This window comes from Rhineura floridana, chromosome 2, assembly GCF_030035675.1.
Source record: "Rhineura floridana isolate rRhiFlo1 chromosome 2, rRhiFlo1.hap2, whole genome shotgun sequence".
In the NCBI taxonomy this organism is placed as follows: Eukaryota; Metazoa; Chordata; class Lepidosauria; order Squamata; family Rhineuridae; genus Rhineura; species Rhineura floridana.
The window spans coordinates 72399072-72413614 of NC_084481.1; the positions used below are offsets into that span (position 1 = coordinate 72399072).

The 14543-nt window shown below is 43.1% G+C and overlaps 1 protein-coding gene and 1 non-coding gene across 8 annotated transcripts in view; one reads left to right on the top strand and one right to left on the bottom strand.

The window, feature by feature from the left end:
- The window catches only part of MGAT5 (alpha-1,6-mannosylglycoprotein 6-beta-N-acetylglucosaminyltransferase), a 220187-nt gene that overhangs the window by 37031 nt on the left and 168613 nt on the right, over positions 1-14543 (bottom strand). For all 7 annotated transcript variants that reach the window (XM_061608943.1, XM_061608941.1, XM_061608945.1 and 4 more), the window contains 2 exons: positions 11963-12096; positions 3784-3917 (listed from right to left, as the gene is read on the bottom strand). In XM_061608943.1, coding sequence (XP_061464927.1) covers positions 3784-3917; positions 11963-12096 — 268 coding nt within the window. The remainder of the gene's footprint in view (positions 1-3783; positions 3918-11962; positions 12097-14543) is intronic.
- LOC133378664 (5S ribosomal RNA) lies at positions 12979-13097 on the top strand. Its single transcript, XR_009761096.1, has one exon. It is a non-coding gene; the product is annotated as a 5S ribosomal RNA (ribosomal RNA).

The window sequence follows — 14543 nt, forward strand, 5'->3', positions numbered from 1 at the left end:
GGAGGGCCGCTATGAGGAAACTAGAAAAGGTCCTCAAATGCGAAGATGTGTCGCTGAACACTAAAGTCACGATCATTCAGACCATGGTATTCCCAATCTCTATGTATGGATGTGAACATTGAACAGTTTTTCTGAGCAAAACCCAAGGACAAATATTGGACAATCAAAACCATACACGGCTGAACAAATAAATGAACATTTTCCCCTCTCTCTCCTATAGATAGATATACACAGACATCAATAAAAGGATAAATGGAAGGAGCTCCTTGTAAAAGTTGCACAAAGAGAAAAACTTTAATAGCCTTTCAGGCTCTATAATGGACAGAGAAAAGTACGCTGGCAAAGTGGCAACTAGGTACTTGCCATTCTCTCAGAATATCTTTTCTTCTGTTGTGGTGCCTCCTTTAAGTGGGCTTAACCTGGCAGATCTACCCTTGTGGGAAGTATAACGAGACATGCTTTCATTGAAGAGGTTAGCACACTATAGCTTTAAAGTGCTGTCTTGTTCCCTTGGAATCCCTTTCATTGGGAAATCCCAGGAAATTACTACAGTAGATGAGGAAAGCATGTGTCCAAGGATTCCACTACGAAGTATGCAAGTCTTTCGCACACTTTTTTTTTGCTGTTAGCCAGAAGAAAGACGCCCCACAAAACTCAGTCACCTGTGAAACCCTTGAAAATTGAAATAATATCTGTACTCTTAAATCCTTCGTGTGGCATACTTCTATAATGAACAGGTTAAGGTAATTGCATACAGTATTGTTTTTTTAAGAATCAGTATTGTCATTAGATAAAGATTAGAGTTGCTTTAGAACTACAGAATGTGCATGTGTACAAACACTATGTACACCATCTTGCTCAAAGATTCTGTATGCATTTGCATGCCACTGCATATATGCATAGCAGAGCTTGAATTTGCTGCGGCTTCACAGCTATTTTAAATGCAATGCTGTAAATCAACTTTTCCAAACCTGTTTGGTGGTACAACTCCCAGCACCTCTGACAATTGCCATGTAGCTAGGGCTGATGGAAGTTGTAGTCAAAGAGGGCACCAAGCTGGGGAAGGCTGGTATACATCATGTATCCACCCATTTATTTTAGGGATTTACACCCCATCCTTCAACTTTTTCCTAGGGTGCCTAGGCACAAGTGAACTCTAATGTTGGAAGCAACTTTTAGACATAAGTTCATGGCATGGATACATTTTCCAATACTCTGTTGGGAGAACACAATTGTGTCCTTGTACAAAAGGGAGATGTACCTCACTGAGCAGCCACTCTCTCTCCGTTCAAAACAGGAAGAAAAATACTAGGTAGCATCCACCCTGTGCCAACTGTGACTGCATGCGTATGATCAAATCCTGGTATAATAAGCCACCATATATACAAATGATACACAGTTTGTTTGCTCCTATCTAGGAAGCCACAGTTAACTATCGTTTCTCCTTAAGCGTGAATAAGGAACTATGATTAAAGGCTTCCAAAAAAGCCAGATTCAGAAGGCAGCATTTAAGTGTTTTGTCATCAATTTCCGGACACTGATTAGTAGATATGATTAAATCCTTTAGAAGATATCAAGTTGGCTTCTTGCATAAACAATTTTTTTCTTTCTTTGCACAATATTCAACTTTCAAACAATGCAAACCCACTGAATTCTTCCCCCACTCAATTCTTGGTGTGACTAGCTGAAAGTCTCCTTTCAGTAACTAACACACATTTCTGGATTACAAGCCAGACTGAGAAATGGGGAGAAGCCATTGCTTTCTTATCCCAAAATCCTAGGTGAGAAGCCTGGTATTTGCAGCATCTAGGAGGGACATTTTCCCAGTAGTCTCCATCTTAGAACGGAATGTACAAGCTGACCTCATGGCAACAATATCCAGCCTAGTTTTTTACTTTTTTTTCTTAGCCCCCTCACCTCTAGCTTTGTGTAAAATAATGCCCGATGAAGAGTTCTGGAGTACTCAAAAGCTTGCTGCAAATTTGTGAAAGTTTTCATAGGTCCTAATAAAGGTATTGCCCAACTGTCAATCTTGGAGCTTTTTTGCTTACATACCAATGCCGTTGCCCTTGCTTTTTAACATGTCTTTATAACTGCAATTTAACTAGTCACTGACCCAATAAAATTACAACATGAAAAAACAGCTCTCTCTTACTGAGAGCTAGAACTTGGAGAATTTCAAGCAGCACAGACAAAATTAGAGAACTTCAACTAGGCACAGACTAACACTTGCTATCTTTGATTACGTGAATGCTTGTGATGTATTATGGACTATTGTTGTGTTCTCTGGGTAATAGTGCGGCAACATGAAGTTGCTAGTCCCAGCCTTTCTACTGAGAATGGAGGATAACCTGGAGGATATCCCAGGGCAGCCTTTCCCGGCCTAGCATCCTGCAGATGTTTTGGACTACAGTTCCCATCTTCCTTGACCAGTGGTCATGCTGGCTGGGCTTGATGGGAAAAATCTGGAAAACGCCAGGCTGGAGAAGGATACTCCAACATGTTTTCTCTTCTGGCAGACTGGAGGTTCCCAAGGATTGTTTTGTGCTTTCGTTCTCTGGAGCTACACTTAACTCTCAAGGGAAATGAACAAAATAAAATCTCCTTTGTTAAGCCACTGTTCTCTCTCCAGTTGCACTGCTTTCTGGATCAGGAGAATTCTTTACAGTCAGTGTTAAGAGGTTTTCCTCAGTCAAGAACTTGCTGTGCATGTGAAAAGAAGTGAATTATTAAAGATCATGATTATGGGAAATATCAAATCAGCAAAATTCTGGAAGTTCCAATGGCCTAGTCTACCACTGACCCTGCACAAATAATACTTTAAAAATTAAACCCAATTCAAGGAATCTTTAAAAGTGTACATGCAACCCCTTAGTGACAGAGGTAGTTTTTTCTTACGGTACTTGCAAGTTCTACAACACAAGAACCTACAACCAAGTTTGGCCAGAGGGCTGCTACAGAGAGACCAATTGCCTATCACAAATGAGAGGGTTATAAGTAGCGTTCCTTGACTGTCCTAATGACTTAAGATCTTGGAGCTGCACAGATTGTGGCCTCTCTCATCCACTGTGATCAGGGTTGTGGATACTTTGATTATAAAGAAACTTCAGTGTTGAAGCATTTACAATGCTGAACTTTGATGAAGCTGTCAATTAGCTGGAGATCCTTTGGTAAAAGGAATGGCACTCACACTAGAAATGTCACAAATGGCAACACAGAAGCAGTATACGTAACAGCTAGGTGTGTTAAAGACATGAATTACAGTTAGGAGAGTTTCTGCTTTCCATGTTCAGATGAAACAAGGAAACTATGATGTGTTCAAGACTACTACCAAAAAATCTATGTTTCTTTTTCATACATGAGAAGGGGAGGGAGGGAACATGAGCCTAAGGATTAGACTTGCTCATACTCATTACAATAAACAACCTAGTTAATGACCACGTCAATGACCCATGAATGGCCCAGTATATAAATCTGCATCAGTTTCACTTTCAAAGTAAATCCCTTTCTTCTTTCTTCCAAAACTTGCAGTTATAAACATGGTGTAATAAATCTGGCTGAACTCATTATGATGTAAAATTGTGTATAATACTATAGCCTTACGGAAGCTGCTCCTTTTGTCAAAAAGCTCTTTAATAAACAAATTTATCTGCTGGCATTATTTTCTAGTAAGCACCTGTCAAACATTGATTAAAAATGTCACTCACTCTAAGCTTGTAACTTTGTGTTCCTGCTCACTCAAACTAAACTTCAAGAAAGGATCTGTGTAACATAGCCACTTACCTTCCAGAAGTTATCTACTTTGCCATAAACAAGTGACTGATTCTGCCTCTTAACGACATTGAAGTGCTTGATGTCACTAGAATTCAGATATTGTTCCACAACAAAGCCAAGGAAACTATTGTCTGGAGTGTGAGCTGTAAACCAAACAGAAAAATGTCAGCTGCAACATTATGTCATTTATATCTAATAAGTGCCTAGAATATATGTTCAGACTTTAATTATATTCAAAACAGAAGACTTGTAACATTAAATACAATGGATACAGAAAACTTTGTACCTATGGATAAAGTATTTAATATATACACGTACCTTCTTTGCTATGTAATACCTCCTAGGCCTACTATGCCATGAATAAGCTACACCACTTTTCCCCCCTGACCTTTTTATTGCTTTTGCTTAAATGCGGTATATGCAGTAATCATACAGTGGACTGTGCAACTCCAGAACTGGCAAAAAAAACCTTTAACACAATGTCCTCTTTAACAAAAGCTGTTATCACCAGAGAATGACTTAAACAGAAAAGACATTTGGTCTTACCGTAAAATGGTTTTCTCTGTGCATGTCAAAAGCTGATAGCTAGCTCCACCTAGCGGTTGAAGGCAGAAGAATGTTAAAGAGCGTTTTTTTTAACAAGGACTTCCTGCTCTGCACAGCTCCTTATTTCAGCTTTTGTTAACAAGCCAACCAACAGAAGGAAAGAACAAAGAGAAATAACAGGAACCATCGACACAAAACAGGAGACAACAGCACTCATATGCTCTCTGCTGTAGGCCTAAGATGAAAAAGACAAGAGATGGCAGCCCAGGTCTCCTACAGAGTGGCCCTGAGATCAGCTTTTGACATGCACAGCGAAAACCGTTTTACGGTAAGACCAAATGTCTTTTCTCCTGTGCATGGAAAAGCTGATCTCAGGTGGGGCATACCAAAGCTGACCCATGTAGGGTGGGAACATCGCTGGGCTGATTACACTAGTGATCTGGGAGAACATGCTGTAGCACTCTCCTCCCAAAAGCTGCCTCTGCTGATGCATATGTGTTAATCTTATAGTGTTTAATAAACGTATTAGGTGCGGCCCATGTAGCTGCTCTACAAATCTCTGTGGTAGATGCGTGGAATGAGAATGCTGCCAATGTGGCTGCTGCCCTAGTTGTGTGGCCACTATCCTGGCCGGCCGAGCTAACTTTAGAGAGGCATAAGCCAGTGTGGTACATGCCTTGATCCACCTAGCGAGCATGGACAAAGACATTTTCTTCCCTAAAGATGCTGGATGGAAGGAGACAAATAAACTATCTGTCTGACGGACACATTTTGTTTTAGAGATATACACTTTCAGGGCTCTTCACACATCCAGTGAATGCCACGCTTTCTCTGTGGGGTGAATGGGATTAGGACAAAAAGAAGGAAGTACCAGCTCTTGCTGACAGTGGAAGGTAGACAGTACTTTAGGACAAAAGGAAGGGACAGTACGTAGGACTACTCTATCCTTATGAAACACAGAGAAATTCTTGTCAACAGACAGAGCATTCAACTCAGACACTCTCCGGGCCGAAGTAATGGCCACAAGGAACAAGACCTTAAAGGATAGGAGATGTAGAGAAATTTGACTTAGGGGTTCAAAAGGGGGCTTGTGTAGATCCCAAGCTGGGTAACGATGGATCGTAGGAAGTGCCGATGCCATTGCCCCATGTAGAAAACGCCTGAGTAACAGATGAGATCCCAGCGGTTTCTCCGGAGATGTAGACAGAACCACCAAAAGGGCTGAAGCCTGGCGTCTGAGAGTGTTTGGCCTAAGACCCAAGGACAGTAGGAAGCAGAGAATGTCATTTATACCTGCTTTCTTTGGAATTAAACCCTTCTTTTGTGACCATGTTGAGAAGGCCTTCCATGTAGTCTCATATATTCTAATTGTGGAAGGGCGTCTTGAGGCCATCATAGTTTCCACCACTTGAGCTGGAATGCCTCGTTTTAAGAGGCGGCGCCTCTCAATCTCCAGACATGAAGCACCAGCCATCCCGGGTCTGGGTGAAGAAGCTGTCCCTAAGACAATAGGTCTTCCCTGAGGGGAATTTGCTACGGAGGATCGATCAATAGATCGATGAGTTCTGGAAACCAGGGTCTCCTTGGCCATCAAGGAGCTATCAGTAGAACTCTTGCCCTTTTGGCTCGGGTCTTTTGAAGTACCCTTGGAATGATCGGAAGAGGTGGGAATGCGTAGAGTTGCCCTTGGGGCCACTGGGACGCCAGAGCATCTATGCCTTCCACATCTGGAGAAAAATCTTTTCACCTGGCGGTTGAGGTGTATGGCAAATAGGTCCACCTCGACTTTGCCGAAGCATCTCATTATTTCCTGAAAGGCTAATGGGTGAAGCTTCCATTCTCCCTGATGCACCTTCTGTCTGCCGAGTCAATCCACTTGGCAGTTGTCCTCCCCCTTGCAGTATCCTACAAGGATAGAGTCCATGTGTGTTTCTGCCCACTGGAACAGTAGGGCAGCTTCTTTCTGTAGTTGTGGGAGCATGTGCCTCCCTGATGATTCAAATGTGATTTGGCTGATACATTGTATTCCTGACCAGCACCCCCCACAACCATTTGATCTCCATGAAGTGCCTCAGAATTAGCCAAATTGCACAAAGCTCCAGAAGACTGATTGGAAGTACTGACTCCTGTGGTGACCAAGTCCCTTGTATCATCTGGCCATGAATGGTTCCCCAGCCTATCATGCTGGCATCTGAGGTGATCAGGATCCATGGAGGGTCCTGGAATGGCACTCCCCTTAGTAGATTGGGTTTGTGCACCCACCATAGCAGGGAGTGATGGACCACTGGTGAAAGTGCTACCTTACAGTGACTCCTGGCTGCTATGTCACTTTGAAAAGGTAGTAGTGCCCACTGGATTGGTCGAGAGTGATGACATGTCCATGGTGTAGTCTGATAGGTTGAGACCATCAACCCCAAGATACCTGCAAGATGCATAAGATCTGCCGAAGGTGAAGATAGGAGCTGTGTGACAGCTGTAATCATCTTGTCTACTCTGTCCTGAGGTAACGTTATGAGTCCCTGCTGCGAGTCTATGGTGGCCCCCAAATGTATTATGCGGTGGGCTGGACAAAGCTGGCTCTTGGTTTGGTTGACAAGGAAGCCGTGATCCTTGAGGCATGCTAGGGTGATGTGCAGATCTTCCCAAGCCTTGTGGAGGGATGGAGACCGGAGCAGAAAGTTGTCCAGGTAAGGAAAAGACATGGACCCCCTGCATGATCTTTGTGAATACTCTGGGAGCAGTCGCCAGACCGAAGGGCATGGCCCTGTACTGAAAGTGATCCTCCCCCACCGCAAACCAGAGGTAACATCTGTGAAGCAGAAAAACAGGGACATGCAGATAGGCCTCCTTCAGATCGACAGATCCTTTCTCAATGCCTCCTTGATGGACAGTAAAGTTTCCATGCGGAACCTGCAGTATTTTCTGAACTGATTTAAGTCCTTCAAATCGAGTACCACCCTGAAAGATACGTCTTTTTTCGCGATGGTGAAGAATACTGAGTAGATTCCTGAAAACCACTCGCCTGTTGGAACGGGCTCTATTGCCGCAATCTGCAGAAGGTGGGCAATCGCTCAGAGTCCTTTCCTACTTGTCCGGAGACATTGAGAGGGGAGAGGGAATAAACTTGGTTGGAGGGAGGGAGGTGAATTCCAGCCTCAGTCCATTGGTCCAAAGACGTGTCCCTCCAGTGGTGGGCAAAGTGTTGAAGGCGTCCTCCCACCTGAGGAAACCTGGCGTCAGAACTTATGCTTATTCCCCCAAGACTGGGATCCAAAACCTGATCTATTGGGGAAAGGTTGTTGGCTTTTAGACTGGGTACGTTGCCTATTCCAGAAGGGACAGCTGGTATGGGACTCCTTTGCTCTTCCGAATGCCCTGGAGCCTCGAAATGACTGGGAGGGCAAATAAGGATGGAAAGGATCCTTACAGAAGAATCTTTTGTTGTCTTGATTTTTTGCAGAAGGCATAGCTTTCTTCTTTTCCTTCAACTCCAAAACCCCAGCTAGGGCATCATTGCCAAATAGTTTGTCACCCACATAGGGCTCAGATGCGAGATGAGAGCAGCTGCAGTATCAGCCTCCCAATGGTGTAACCAAAGAGTCCTTCGAGTGAAAACACTCGCAGCTAATGACTTTGCCAAAACCTGCATAGCGTCCATGGATGCATCTGCCATAAAGGTCACTGCTCTCAAGATTTTCAGAAGAGACTTCTGGATTCGAGCTGGATCCTGCTGTGGGCCATCCAATAGGTCCTCTAGCCACAGCAAGGATGCTCTAGCGAAGACCGAGGAGGCTGCTGCTGCTCTGATGGAGAGCGCACTGGCCTCATGAATCCTCCTAAGGCCTAGATCCAGCTTGTGCTCTGACGGATCCTTGAGGTGGGCATCTGAGTCTTTAGGGTTCAAGGACAGATTTAGTAAATTGACTATGGAGGCATCGACCAGAGGAACCTTAAGTTGGTCCATGATGTGTTGTTCCAACGTATAGTATTTGTTGGCAGTTGCAACCCAATTTCTTGAACTGCAGCGGGGCATCAAATTCGGACTTGATCACTTCAGGCAACAGTGATGGAAGTTTTAGCACCCTTGACTTGGGTTTCGGGTCTGGACACACAGCTGAAATTCTAGATGCTGAGGGAGCTGCAGGATCTTCCAGAGTATTTAGGTTCAGAGCTTCCATCGCCTTGCACAGGAGTGGAAGGAAATGAGCCTCCTGAAAAATCCTATTGGTCACTACTTCCTCTGACTCCGAAACTCCACTCCATTCCTCCTCATCGAGGACAATCAGCTCGTTGTCTGGGTCCACCGTTGCCTCCTCCTAGTTGAGGATGCCTGCCCTGTGAGGTGGTGTAAAGGTCGGGTGATGCTCCGCCCAGTGGTTGGGCGTGTTTGAAGAAGAGCAGAGTGTAGTGAGGCCCTGCGTCACTTGCGCTCTTGAAGGTGGTGGAATGGGTGCTGTGGCTGGTGTGTCCTGTGTGGGGTGTTGAGACTCAGCCGCTGATGTGGAAAGATCTCTGGCTAGATCCATTAGGAGAGAATCTCTTAGCTATTCCTTTAATTGTTGTAGCATGTGCAGTGATAACTGAAACTGTAGAGGTTGAGCATGACAACAGTGCATGAGAACAGTGTGGGTTGTGCACCACCTCCTGAACTTGGAGTTCCTGACGTGAAGAGGGTGAAATGAAGGATGCTTCATCCCTCTTCTCCTGTAACGTCTGGTGAGACATAGCTGTCTCAAGGAAGCCTTCAAACTCCTCAGGAGAAGACGATGTAGAAAAAATCGCCTCCAGGGTGGGCTGGAATTGGGTGCCTTCCTCCGCAGATAGGGATTTCAGGTGCCTCTGTGACCTGCACATGTTCCTATGAGCCTCCTTTGGTGCAGCCCCCTGTGCATCACCAGGCCTTTGCCTGTCATGACTGGTTCCCCTACTTCTCTTAGGTGCCAGTTGTTGTGGAGCCACCGTGACAGTACACGCCTCAGCCACCTCATGCCTGCTGGAAGGGGGGGGGCTATGGCTACCTCTGCCTGGGATTCAATAGAACCTAGGGCCTGGTTGGATAATGGCAGAGGCACGACTTCCATTGAAGTGTGAAGCTGAAGTGACTTTGGTGGGTGGTCCGATTTGCGTGTTGCCTTCCCCATGGGCGCAAACCACGCTGCCGGTCTTATGGGGGCCAAGGGCTGTGATAATAGCCGGGCTAGGTGCTGACAAGCTGCCGGGGGGGGGGAAATACAATTCTCTTGTGGCTGGAGCGTCCTGCTGAGGCCTTCCACGGGTGAGAGGATGGAGTGGCAGGCACTTGGCGTCCTGGGGAGCACGCTGCAAGAGGTGTCCCCGCTCATGCCGTGAAAGGAGGTCAGTCGGGTGATTGCCGGTAGCCAGGCACAGACACGCCTGAGAAACGAGGCTGGGGGGGCAGAGTCCAATGAAGAAGACAGTGGTCTCACAGCCGAAGCAGTGGGTTGGCTACTTCGTGGTCGGCTCAGTGCCATCGCGAAGTCTCGGGGGGGAGAAGCGTAAAATGACAACCCCCTTTTTTTGATTAAACAAGATACACGTAGGAAACAGTAAAGGAAGGAAAAAGTACAGACACACAATAGGAAAAAAACACCAAACTATACAGGCCTGAACGCAAAGAGGAGCTAGACCAACCGTTCTTGGTGGAAGGCAGAAAAGAAACTGAAATAAGGAGCTGCGTAGAGCAGGAAGTCCTTGTTAAAAAAAACACTCTTTAGCACTCTTCTGCCTTCACCCACTAGGTGGAGCTAGCTACCCACCTGAGATCAGCTTTTCCATGCACAGGAGAAATGGGAGATCAGCCGTTAGGCATTTCTTCTTCCCAGGAAGCCTGGAAGCAACATGAAACCTCCAAGCACCTGAAAGCACCTCATTTGAAGGTCTGCTAGCTCCTCCCACACTAACTTAAAACTAACCAGACGCAGACATGGGTGGCTGAAATAACACTAATAGTCTTTTTGCCCCTCTGGGTGGTTTTTTCTTTTTAAACAATCAGCCTAATGAAGTCTTCTGGGGAATTCTAAAGCTTGCACGCTAGTTTATAACACTTTGGTTGCCCTACTAAAGGCATTACCCTAATATGAACTTTGGAATAAAACAAGTAAATTGTTTTAAGATGTACCAAAGACCTAAAAATGCCATGGCTGCCATGGTATATTAATGAAAAAAAATGTCCACTATGTATGTCCACTATGGCCTAAAGATAGTTTGAACAGTCATCAAAATTGTCTGTGGCTTTTAATAGCACAAAATTATATCACTTCCCACCCAATGGAATAATTTCACTTTATTTTTGGTATTCATTAGTAGGATGATGACATGTCTAGAGTGGCTGACCACCTAGATCTGTGGCACACTGCTGCTATACCTGGATCATAGAATTGTAGAGCTGGAAGGGGCCTATAAGGCAATTGAGTCCAATCCCCTGCTCAATGCAGGAAAAACACTAGTGTCACAGTTCCAGACAGCCCTACCTGGAGCTGCCAGGGATTGAACCTGGGACCTTTCGCATGCAATGCAGATGCTTTACTCAATAAGCCACAGCTCTTGTTGTATCGCAGTATTAGTGTACGATATGTGTCATCCCCCAAACTGCATTGCATGGTTTACTGCAGTGCATCCCCCAAACAGCACTACATGAAAAGCTTCAGAGGGAGAAAGACACGGGCCTGGCAAGGAAAAAGCTACAGGACTTCAAAAAGAGTCTGCAAGATACTTTACTGATAAGAACCAATGGTCACAACTGTTACATAGATATGGCAGAATTACTATGGCATAAACAGTGTGATAAAATTACTTTCTGGCCACACCTATTCCACCCAAGAAATAAATTTATTTATTTATTTATTTATTTATATTATTTGATTTATATCCTGCCCTTCCTTCCAGCAGGAGCCCAGGGTGGCAAACAGAAGCGCTAAAAACACTTTAAAACATCATAAAAACAGGCCTTAAAATACATTAAAACAAAATATTAAAAAGCTTTAAAAACATCTTTTAAAAAAGGGTTAAAACATTATTAAAAAAAATATTAATAAGCAATTCTAACACAGACGCAGACTATATTTATATATATCAAAAAATGCCAACTAGAGGATGAAGAATTACATGGATTTAATTATATATAATTCACCTTTAGAACAGTTTTTCCCCCTTTTCACTATTCACTAGTGGCTATAACAGTAATTATAACAAGAAATTATTATAGCACTCGAATACCTTGGGAAAAACACATTCAAAACCACAAGAGATTAAACTAATTCCTACAAAGAATAAAACAGCTTTCAGAGAGAAGATCAACAGTGACAGATACCTGACCTAAGACATACATACATTACTAAGATGTACATATATTATTCCTCCAGAAAAAACGTCTATTTTGGCATGCTATAGCTAGCTTATTACTAGCAGGAAATTTTAATACCTTTTATTACCACTTCTGTACCATTTATTTGTACTGAGGGTGCTGTAACTTAGCTTAAAATAGAATTACAAATTTGTTCTTCTGCTCTGTATTATCAATGTTGGGACCAATTTTGATGATAGCGGTAAGATTCATCTCAGTAGAAACATGTCTAACTCATATCCTGAAAAGCAATTATTTTTGTAAACAAGATGAACTTACGAAACATTGTGTAGAACTGTTGTGGATTAAGGTTCCATTTTCCCCATGGAGTTTTGTGGCCTTTCGATTGGGCATAATGAGCATGGTTAAACTCTGGTTCAGTCCCAAATGAATCTAGCACTCGTAACATGCACCTGTACAAAAATAAAGCAAAGCAACAACTACTGTAGCTACTGGCCACCACCTCTTCCAAAACTGAAACATAAATTTCTGGCATGACCAAGCATAAAAACAATATCATTAAATGCATTAACAACTGTGCATGTTTGTTCTCCATAACTGTCTATGCCAAAGAAAATACAGTAACCAATGGTCTCTGACAGCAACACTAAGGGCAAATTTATAGCATGAACATAGCAATTCTAGGACTTAAAAATTACCCACTCCCTCCAAATACCAGGTATTCCTATTTTTCCTCACACATGTCCACTTATAATTGGTCCAGAAGGTTTCTTTAATCTTTTAAAACTTAGATTGCTTATCAGTAATGTTGTTCTGCTAAAGGGTGTGAAAGGCAGTTTCACCAATGGGACAGGATCAGGAGGGGGTGGGAAGAGATTGCAGGAAATGATTTCATGCTTGCATGAAACTTCCATGTTCCAAGTTCCATTGTCTCCTAGTCTGCACAGGGTAGCTGCAATTCAAAGCTTTATTGTCAACTGCTTTCAATGAAAACATTTTACAGCAGCACAATTTTTATTATTATTATATCAAATGCTTATCAGGAGCCAAATATGTTATTTAGTAGCAGTACATCATACAGCAAAGGAAACTGTTGGGTTACACTGTGGAAAGGAAAGTGGAATCTGAATAAAAGCATTCAGTTTTAAGCCAAATGCAGGATGTGGGATGATTCTTGGAAGATAAGGATTAACAAAATGAGGAGGCGGAATTAACTATCTGAAATACAGTGACAGGTTACACAACATGTATTTTCATTCTCATCATTGCATTAAAACTGTTAACAAACAAATGAATCACCAACTGAGTTTTAATGCTGTTGTATGCATATGATGGCCTATGGCCATACTACCGTGAACACACGTGATCTCGTCTGATCTCGGAAGCTAAGCAGGGTCAGGCCTGGTTAGTACTTGGATAGGAGACCAACTGGGAATACCAGGTGCCATAGGCTTAGAGGAAGGCAATGGTAAACCACCTCTGAGTACCTCTTACCATGAAAACCCTATGAATATATCCAAAAAAGATTCATAGGGTCATCATAAGTCATAACCAACTTGAAGGCATATAACAACAACATGCATATAATGCACTCTTTAAAAATGTCTGAATGAGGGCAAACCAAAGTTAAGGTATATAATGTGATTCCTAAAGAAGCTTCACTGCATTATGTTTCTTCTCCACTTCTGCTGGTCTCCACTTAAATCAAGTGCCATAAAATAAGTAGAAAACAGAGCGGAAAGAAAACCTAAACACATCTAATTCAACCCCTTGGTGAAAAGGAAGATATCCTCTGAATCATTGTAGACTGGGACCTTCAAAGACCATGAAAGTGTATATTCCATAGCTCTCCACAGCACTTTAGTCCATTACTCACCTTATTTTCCAAATGGTTAACCAAGTTGCCTCAAATGCTAAAAGCTGCCTTTTTCAAATTTGAACCACTTGCTAAAGAAAACGCAGCAAATAAAAGTTGAAAAAAACCCACATTATTTCAGATATTAATGCACTGGAAAAAGGGAGAACAATGAGGTTCCAGTTTTGTCAGGCAGAAGATGGGAGGAAGGAATATGCCTAACAGCATCTGCTCAGTTTCCAAAATTTGGACTCCAGGGACACTGTAAACCTACAGTAATTAAAAATGAGTACTGACTATACGTTGCCCAATCATACTATTATTTTTCATTGACTTACAGGATCTGTTCAGATACCATGGCTCAGTACTACAGGAAAAAGCTTGTGAGGGCATGCATACTCTCCTTGTTTCAGCTTAAAAATAGTTACTTTCATTTTACTGCAAACCTATCTTGTTTGAACCCTTCAAGTGTGGATTGTGCTTTCCCCCCAAACAAAAATTGCAAACCCCAGTTTGAAGCTGATTTGTAATCCTGATTTGGAGGGCAAGTGCAAACCACAGTTCATCACTCTGGATGTAATAACAAATAGAAATGAAGGCCTGGGGGAAAAAACAGGACAAATTGGGGGAAAAACATGGTAGGTGATGCAAACCTCATCTGTATGCTGACCGGTTTTGTAGCACAAGGCAGCTGGTAGATTTGTTCATGTGGTTACTACAGCTCTATATTTTGGGGCAATGGCAATTTTCACAATTTAAAAAAGTAGCAAGGGAAGAAGACTGAAGAAGCAGCTACAGTCTGGAACACCGTAGTATATGGTGATACTATCCCTTTAAGCCTAGTTATACCAAGCCAACAGAGTGCCTACTTCTTGTAGCTGAGTAAGGAGAGTTGGAGCTCAGGGATGCAAGCTTGCAGCAGGAGCCATTTTGTGCGTGCACAGAACAATAAAGAATGTAGGCTACAACTTCATGAGGCCTACAGTTCCATGAGAGTCATGATCAGAGACTTCATTGAGATCCTACAATTGGAGTAGGAGTGTA